This window comes from Sphaeramia orbicularis, chromosome 8, assembly GCF_902148855.1.
Source record: "Sphaeramia orbicularis chromosome 8, fSphaOr1.1, whole genome shotgun sequence".
NCBI classification, from domain to species: Eukaryota; Metazoa; Chordata; class Actinopteri; order Kurtiformes; family Apogonidae; genus Sphaeramia; species Sphaeramia orbicularis.
In genome coordinates this window covers 10,130,652-10,140,586 of record NC_043964.1, presented here as the reverse complement: position 1 = coordinate 10,140,586, position 9,935 = coordinate 10,130,652, and the positions used below count along the sequence as shown (strand labels likewise).

The window sequence follows — 9,935 nt, the reverse complement described above, 5'->3', positions numbered from 1 at the left end:
TATCGGCCAGTATCAGTTATTGGCCAATATATCAGTTATTGGCCAATATATCGGTTGCCAGTCAATATTGGTTATTGGCCATTATCGGTTATTGGCCAATGTATCGGTTATCGGCCAATATATCGGTTGTCAGTGAATATCAGTTATGGGCCAATATATCGGTTATCGGCCAATATATTGGTTATCGGCCAATATCAGTTATTGGCCAGTATCGAATACGGCCTATATATTGGATATTGGCCGATATACTGGATATCAGCTTTTGTAGCCCCCAATATCGGTATACGGTATCGGCTCCAGAAATCCCATATCGGTCGGGCTCTAACATACAGTACAGTTTCCTCACAAACTCATACGATCAGCTTTCTTTTTTGGAGTTTTCCTTAAACCGATGGATTTTTTCGTTGCATAATTCAAATGTTTTCGTTTCTGTACAAATCTACGTCACATCTCTTACACTAGTGAAGCAGTAGTAGTGCACATTTGGTCAGCTCGCTACATCTAATGTTTCTTCATGTCTTAATAATTCAGTGATTTGTCTGCAGTACCAGTGTGTTTTTCTACAGGTATATTCTGTCATATTTATGGTTTTGGTCCTCCGTCATACGGTGGCCCACAAGGGACAAACAGATTACAACGGCTCAGTTAAAGAAAAAAGAAACGACGCAAATTCACAAACTCTAACTTACCAAGTGTATATTTATCATTTCAAAATATCTCCTCACACTTTAAATACGACAGAATCACCTAAAGAGGAACTTTACAGTGAGATATAAGAACTGATTTTTAGACAACAGATCAGGAAAATCTGATTTCAAGAAATCTTACCACGATAATTTTCACTTGTTGCATTGGCAGATTTTTTTTTTGCTCAGCTCAAGATTTATTTATTTATTTATTTATTTATTTATTATTAAGATTTTTTGCTCAATTCAAGATTTTTTTTGGTTTAATTCAAGATTTTTTTACTTAATTCAATATTTTTTTGCTTAATTCAAGATTTTTTTATTGCTTAATTTAAGATTTTTTTTGCTCAATTCAAGATTTTTTTGCTTAATTCAAGATTTTTTTTTTTGCTCAATTCAAGATTTTTAGCTCAAGTCAAGATTTTTTTTTTGCTTGATTCAAGATTTTTTTTTTTGCTTAATTCAAATTTCTTTTTTTGATTTTTTTTTTGTTTAAGATTTTTTTGCTCAATTCAAGATTTTTTTTACTCAATTCAAGATTTTTTTTACTTAATTCAATATTTTTGTTGCTCAATTCAATTTTTTTTGCTCAATTCAGATTTTTTGCTTAATTCAGGATTTCAAGGTTATGCAGCGTTTTTCGTTTGCAGATGTTTTCTTGGTTTGCATCATTTCTTTATTTGCAGAGCATTTGACGTTTATGCATATGTTTTTCATTCTTGTGGCGCATTTTTTCATTTGCACCACGTTCCTCATTTTGTACCTCATTTAGACTTGGGTTTGAGTTGGAATAAATTGAATTAAGCAACAACAACAAAAAAATCTTGAATTAAGCAAAAATAAATAAATAAATAAAACAATCTTCAATTAAGCAAAAAATCTTGAATTAAGCAAAACATCTTGAATTGAGACAAAAACAATCTTGAATTAAGAAAAAAAATCATGAATTAAGCAAAAAATCTTGAATTTAGCAAAAAAAAATCTTGAATTCAGCAAAAAAAAAAAAATCTTGCATTGAGCAAAAAAATCTTGAATTAAACCAAAATAATCTTTTGCTTAATCCAAGATTGTTTTTTGCTTAATTCAAGATTTTTTTTTTTTTTTTTTTTTGCTTGATTCAAGATTTTGATTTTGCTTAATTCTTTTTTTTTTTTTTAACTTAATTCAAAAAAAAATTTTTTTGCTTAATTTAAGATGGTTTTTTTGCGTAATTCAAGCAAAAAAAAAAAAAAAATCTGCAATGGAACAAGTGAAAATTATCTTGGTAAGATTTCTTGAAATAAGATTTTCAGGATCTATTATCTCCAAATCAGTTCTTATATCTCACTGAAAAGTTCCTCTGTAGGTGATTATATCTTATTTTAAGTGTGATGACACATTTTAAAATGATACAAATACACTTGATAAATAAGAATTTGTAAATTTGCATCGTTTCTCTTTTCTCTAACTTAGACGCATCGGGCTGTCGTAATGTGTTTGTCCCTTGTTGGCCACCGTACTGTAGGGTTCTGTGGGTAAAATAAAAGCTAAAGGATGCACATTAAGAAAGCTGCATTAATTTGTATATCTAGTACCAGCACACAAAACATTTTCCAGACTACTATAAAGGTGCCACAATGCTTTAATGTGATTCATAACATTGTCACTAGTGATATTCTGAAAATGTTGAGCTTTTTAGCTGATTGATATAAATATCTGGTAAACAATATGGACAAGTACATATAGTAAACACATAATGCAGTTCCAACAATGATTAGGCAGAGTGAGAAATCCAAGTCTGTGTCCAAGTCCAACTTCTCACCTTCAGTTTGTTCAAAGATCACATGATATTCCATCAGAGTTGTTTTTCCAGTGCTCAGTATGTGGTCCATACTCGATGGTTCCAATGTGGTGGTTGTTCCATAAAGCTCTCATATTAAACAATAATACAGTGTTTTCAAACAAGGAATTTCTTTTTTTTTTTGTTTTTTTTTCTCAGAATCTCGGGTCCTAGTTTCCCTCGTTTACACGGTTCCTTCAAATAAGTGTACTGAAGCGATGCGTAAAAACTTTCAAATGATTGTCTTTTTCATAAAATACAACACATGGTTTCACCAACCATACGTGTCCGCACAGTCGTACAAACTATGGAAGAAAATCTGTGGCAGCAGGTTTTCAATGATAGAAGACATTGAATTTGTAGCACTGATTTTTTTTTTTTTTTTTTTGCACTGAAATTAAGTTTCTGATTGTTTTTTTTTTTTGCACTGAAATTAAGTATCTGAATTTTTTGTCTCTGAATTCAACTATGTTCATAAATTTAGAATTAATAAAAATTCAGATGCACCTTAATTCAGGTGCAAAAAAATTCAGATACTTAATTTCAGTGAAATTAAGTATCTGAACTTTTTTTGCACTGAAATTTAGTATCTGGATTTTTTTGGCACTGAAATTTAGTATTTGATTTTTTTTTGCACTGAAATTAAGAATTAGAATTTTTTTTTGCACTGAAATTAAGTATCTGAATTTTTTTTTTACATTGAAATTAAGTATCTGGATTTTTTTGGACTGAAATTAAATATTTGAATTTTTTTTTGCACTGAAATAAAGTATCTGAATTTTTTTTTTTTGCACTGAAATTAAGTATCTGAATTTTTTGTCTCTGAATTCAACTATGTTCATAAATTTAGAATTAATAAAAATTCAGATGCAAACATTCAGGTGCAAAAAAATTCAGATACTTAATTTCAGTGAAAGAAACTAACTTCTTAATTTCAGTGAAATTAAGTATCTGAACTTTTTTTGCACTGAAATTTAGTATCTGGATTTTTTTGGCACTGAAATTTAGTATTTGATTTTTTTTTGCACTGAAATTAAGAATTAGAATTTTTTTTGCACTGAAATTAAGTATCTGAATTTTTTTTTACATTGAAATTAAGTATCTGGATTTTTTTGGACTGAAATTAAATATTTGAATTTTTTTTTGCACTAAAATAAAGTATCTGAATTTTTTTTTTACATTGAAATTAAGTATCTGGATTTTTTTGGACTGAAATTAAATATTTGAATTTTTTTTCCACTGAAATTAAGTATCTGAATTTTTTGTTTTTTGCACTGAGATTAAGTATTTTAATTTTTTTTTTTTGCACTGAAATTAAGTATCTGAATTTTTTTGCACTGAAATTAAGTATCTGAACTGTTTTTTTTGCATTGAAATTAAGTATCTGAACTTTTTTTTTTGCATTGAAATTAAGTATCTGAACTTTTTCTTGCACTGAAATTAAGTGTCTGAACTTTTTTTTTTTTGCATCAAAATTCAGAATCTGGATGTTTTTGTTTTTTGCACCGAAATCAAGTATCTGGATTTTTTTTGCACTGAGATTAAGTATCTGAATTGTTTGTCTCTGAATTCAACTATGTTCATAAATTTAGAATTAAAAAAATTCAGATGCAAACATTCAGGTGCAAAAATCCAGGTGCAAAAAAAAAAAAAAAATTCAGATACTTAATTTCAGTGCGAAAAAAAAATCAGTGCTAGAAATTCAATGTCTTTTATAATTCCAAATCTGATGATACAGATTTACTTCTGCAACAAACACACTCTTCACAGAGGAGAAAGCGCTTATTCAAGATGCCTGCGATGCTTAATATTGAGCAACGACTCTGTCAATAAGACAGAATAAACGAAAGATTTCAAAAAAAAAAAAGAAGAAGAAGAAGAAGAAGAAGAAGAAAAACACAATCAAACCAACAACAACAAAAATCAAAGACTGGTCCTCAGCGTCCTGTTGTTATTGGAAGGAGAGCCATGTGTCAAACAAAGGAGGAGAAGCCGGCGGTGGGCGCCTGAGCGGCACAGCCCAGGCTGCTGGGGGGGCGGTACAGGGTACTGCCGTGCTGGCTGGGGGGGTCAGAGGACAGCAACGAGGGGGTGGGAGTCCGGCTTCCCTTAGGCCTGAACAGGGTGCCCTGGCACTGGGGCTGGGGCTGTGGGGAAGGGGCGCTCTGGGGCAGGAGGGGGGGCAGAGGGGGCACGGGGGGCGGGTGCGGCCGTGACTCCTGCTCCACCAGGGGTTCGGGCTGGGAGTAGCCGTAGGCGGGGGGGCGAGAGACCCCCTTCTGCTGCCGCCGCCACGAGTTGTAGTAGGTGGGGTCGCTGATGTAGTGGTTGACGAAGGAGTGGGTCTTCTGCCGACTCTGATCCATCTCATACTCGCTGTCGCTGCCCTGAAAAGAAGCACAGAAGAAGAGTTAGACGAGTAGAACCACAGAAGAAGAGTTAGACGAGAAGAAGCACAGAAGAAGAGTTAGACGAGTAGAAGCACAGAAGAAGAGTTAGACGTGAGGAACCACAGAAGAAGAGTTAGACGAGTAGAACCACAGAAGAAGAGTTAGACGTGAGGAACCACAGAAGAAGAGTTAGACGAGAAGAAGCACAGAAGAAGAGTTAGACGAGAAGAAGCACAGAAGAAGAGTTAGACGTGAGGAACCACAGAAGAAGAGTTAGACGAGTAGAACCACAGAAGAAGAGTTAGACGAGAAGAAGCACAGAAGAAGAGTTAGACGAGAAGAAGCACAGAAGAAGAGTTAGACGAGTAGAACCACAGAAGAAGAGTTAGACGTGAGGAACCACAGAAGAAGAGTTAGACGAGTAGAACCACAGAAGAAGAGTTAGACGAGAAGAAGCACAGAAGAAGAGTTAGACGAGAAGAAGCACAGAAGAAGAGTTAGACGAGTAGAAGCACAGAAGAAGAGTTAGACGAGTAGAAGCACAGAAGAAGAGTTAGACGTGAGGAACCACAGAAGAAGAGTTAGACGAGAAGAAGCACAGAAGAAGAGTTAGACGAGAAGAAGCACAGAAGAAGAGTTAGACGAGTAGAAGCACAGAAGAAGAGTTAGACGAGAGGAACCACAGAAGAAGAGTTAGACGAGAAGAAGCACAGAAGAAGAGTTAGACGAGAAGAAGCACAGAAGAAGAGTTAGACGAGAAGAAGCACAGAAGAAGAGTTAGACGAGAAGAAGCACAGAAGAAGAACCACAGAAGAAGAGTTAGACGAGAAGAAGCACAGAAGAAGAACCACAGAAGAAGAGTTAGACGAGTAGAAGCACAGAAGAAGAACCACAGAAGAAGAGTTAGACGTGTTCAGGGGTTTTTACTTCTATGACAGAACTAGAACCAGGACTGGAAAAGACTTCAGACAGACTACACTACTGTCAATGAAGCTGGAATGGAATAAAGGTAAGATATGATACGATACGATGAGATGAGATAATGTCAGATAATTTAAATAAGAGAATTTAAGATGTGATCAGCATTATTTTTGCTTCATTCAAGGGTTCAAGGGTTGTTTTTTGTTTAATTCATGATTTTTTTTTTTTTTTTTTGCTTAATTCAAGATTTTTTGCTTAATTCAAGATTTTCTTTTTACTTAATTTTTTTTTTTTTTGCTTAATTCAACATTTTTTCCTTAATTCAAACAATTTTTTTTGCTTAATTCAAGATTTTTTTTTTTTTACTTAATTGAAGTTTTTTTTTTGTTTTTTTTTTTGCTTAATTCAACATTTTTTCCTTCATTCAAGCACTTTTTTTTGCTTAATTCAAATTTTTTTGCTGAATTCAAGCAAAAAAAAAAAAAAAAAAAAAAAATCTGCCAATGGAACAAGTGAAAATTATCTTGATAAGATTTCTTGAAATCAGATTTTCCAGATCTATTGTCTAAAAATCAGTTCTTGTATCTCACAGAAAAGTTCCTCTTTAGGTGATTACGTCTTATTTTAAGTGTGATGAGATATTCGGACTAGAAATGAGAAAAAAACACTTGGTAAGAATTAGTTTTTTTTCAGTGTACTGTCAAATGGGCTATGTCCAAAAAGTCAACTACTCATGAGTGCAGATATTCAGGCCTCTGAACATGCATTTTTCACTTCATCCAAGGTTTTTAAAAAATATATAAATTTAATTTAAGAAGGATGAGAATTCTCTCAGCTCATTAGGGAACATTGCATCTTTCAGTTTAGGACAAAAAATTAAATAAATAAAAAGAATCAGTGAACAGAGGGGACATGAAATTTTTAATCTAAAATGTAATTGAAGTTGTCAGGCAATTATAACGGAACCGTTTCATCTGAGCTGTAATGTTGTCTAATGTAAGTAGTAAAGTGGAAACAGTCAAATATAGTTCAAACCCTTCAGATTTGTACTTCAGTGAAGACAGTACAAGTACAAAACACTAACTGCATAAAAGAACCACATCCACTTCTTTTTTTCTTTTTTCTTTTTTTACCCATCCCCACTGCCCGTCTTTAGAGGACAACTTTATTTTTAATTACAGCTTGTGTTTAACGAACAACTCAAACTGTCAAACTTTATATTCACACGTTCATCCATTCCTTGCTTGTGTGTACGTGTATATATATATATATATATATATATATATATATATATATGTATAGAGAGAGAGAGAGAGAGAGAGAGAGAGAGAGAGAGGGAGGGCTCATAGACAAAAGTGTACAGGGACTGGGGTGTGTATTGGCAAGAATCTGGCAATACGATACAAATCACAATACTAGGATCATGATACGATATATCACGATATATCATGATACTGTTAAAAAGGCAATTCTTTGTTTGCGCTGTAAAAAAAAGGAAAAAAAACGATATTATTCTGGCAGCAGGGGTGCTGAAAAAATATTGTAAAATAATGGAAAATAACCATCTCATAAAAATATGGTAATTTTCCATAATTAAAATTTAGTTTTTTTGCCCTAACGTTACATGAGATTTTTTTTTGTTTTTTTACTTTTTAATGTTTAATAAAGAATATTTTCATATTTTAAAACAATCAAATTACCTTTTAATAAATGAATAAATATGTATATATATATATATATATATACACACACACACACACACACAATTTTCAGTGAGACTAAGTCATACAATCCACTGATAAAAACTGTATTTCGACACTTTGTCAGTGCTTATACATGTTATACATTCACAACATATATTCAACATTTTTGTTGTGAAACCGTCCGTAATTCCACAAGATATTTGTCAATTAACAAACAAGTCTTCTTAAACTTACAGAACAAATACTTATTTTACGGTTAATTGTCAGTAATTTTATCTTGTTATATATATATATATATATATATATGTATATATATATATATATATATATATATTTTTTTTTTTTTTTTTTTTTTTTTTTTGTTACACTATTAAACTTTAAATTAACAGTTTCATCTCACAAATAGAAAATAAATATTTGTGGAATTGTGATACATTTGCAAATGTATTTTAACCGTATTTTTCTGTGAAAAAAGAAAAAAGGGGCTGTACTCTTCTACGTTCTCAAACACAGTCTAATTCTATTGCACCATCATTACAAACAAACCTCACAAATACCCAGAACTAACTCCACAGCGCCCAGTGTAAATCTGAGTCCATTTGCATTTGTGCAGAACTAATCATCACTTCTACTGAGGATCTGTGACAAAGAAGAGCTCACCAACAGTTCTGTGGAGCACCCATGTGATAAATGTGCACCAGCGTGGCCTAAAGTTGGACACAGATAATGTTTAGACCACAGTTTCAACCAACTTTTTCTTCTTTTTTTTTTTGGGAGGGGTAGGGGAGTGGGGGTTTAAAAATAACAAACCATTGTGACCCAGTTCACTACAGGCTTTATCTACAAATGAGAGAATGCATAAAAGATGTGCATGAATAAAACTTCCTGCCCATTTTTAATGCCGTTTCTGCACCGCATTAGAATATTATCTGGAGCAAGTAAACCAGCCATGAGTTACTGAAAATACACACACATCTGAAATACTTGTAGAATAATGTATAATATGTGAGTGTGTGAGTGTGTATGGTAGATGTGAATGGGTTTTTTATATGATTTGTTTATATTATTTTATTGTTATTTATAATGTAAATGTGTTTCTCCCAACCAGGCATGGGAGTTGCAAACTAGCTAAATGCTATATATTCTTTATACCAGTGTTTTTCAACCCTGGGGTCGCCTGGAATTCAAATGGGGTTGCCTGAAATTTCTATAATTGACAAAAATTAAAATAAAAACTTACTAATAAAACATATATGGTGAGTTGACAGAAACAATTACAATACATAACACTGGGTTACAAAAAAATGTTTTTTGCAAGTTGTCTAGGTCTTTTCAACTGAATTAGGACCATTTTGCACCGCTAAATCCAAAAATGACATCTGTTTTTCTCAATCAGGTCAGGTTTTTTTGCTAATTTGATTTTGAAAAATTTGATCTTCTCACAAAATTGATTACATTTTTGTGACTTTATCAGTTGATTTTTTTTACATAGTTCTCACCCGAAATAGGTTTTAAGAGAAAAAAAATCATTTTCTAACAGGATTCCTGTGGTGTATTCACCGCAGATGTAGCAGAATACGTCAGGCTTATTTTTGCAAGATCTTCTAGTCGAAGCCATTTCATTCACCTGTAATATTAAAAAAACCCATTAATCATAAATTGGCAAAAGTAAAATCTTCAGAACTCGTTTATTGCAAGAAATATGAAAGAATTTTGTATCATATGATGTGAAAATGCCCATAAATGTAAGCAAAAATATTAAAAAGCCAATATGTAGCATAGTTCAGAAAGTTGACCTGATTGAGCAAAATTAATGTGAGTTTTGGATTCAGCACACCAAAATTATCCGAAATCAGCTCAAAACACTTAAACAATAAATTTGTTGTTGACCAGTGTAATAGACACGACAAACTGAACCTGAAACTGCAGCACTGTGGTTCTGTTTCTCTGTCAAATGTTCATTGTGGTCAGTTTCAGATGCTGCAGCTCTTTCATAATTCATAGTTTGAGTTCTTGTTTGTTCAGTATTAATTGTCAGCCTTGTAAATCCAAGCTGGACTGACTGTACATATCCTGACCAAGGAAAATAAAATTCTCACTTTGTGCAGTAATCTACACCTGGCTTTTCTGCCTCCGTCCATAATAATATACATTATATAGACTAAATGTGACTAAAATTAATGTTTATTTGCAACATAGTATAGCAAACTACTACATGATCAAAAACAAATTAATTTCAGCAAAAAAAAAAAAAAAAAGTCTCAGTTTTGAATGTCTGGGGTCAACACAAATTTGTGATGTTAAAATGGGGTCACGAGATAAAAAAGGTTGGAAACCACTGATTTATACACTGTGTTTCCCTGCATTGTTTATGTTTATGTTTATGTTTATGCATTTGGCAGATGCTTTTTTCCAA

At 32.6% G+C, this 9,935-nt stretch overlaps 1 protein-coding gene across 1 annotated transcript in view; it reads right to left on the bottom strand.

Moving 5' to 3' along the window:
- Nucleotides 1-4,385: 4,385 nt before the first annotated feature.
- Nucleotides 4,386-9,935, bottom strand: part of sdk2a (sidekick cell adhesion molecule 2a) — a 432,880-nt gene continuing 427,330 nt past the window's right edge. Inside the window, 1 exon segment of the mRNA XM_030142001.1 lies at nt 4,386-4,892. Within this exon segment, the coding sequence (XP_029997861.1) occupies nt 4,479-4,892 (414 nt within the window). The 3' untranslated portion in view covers nt 4,386-4,478.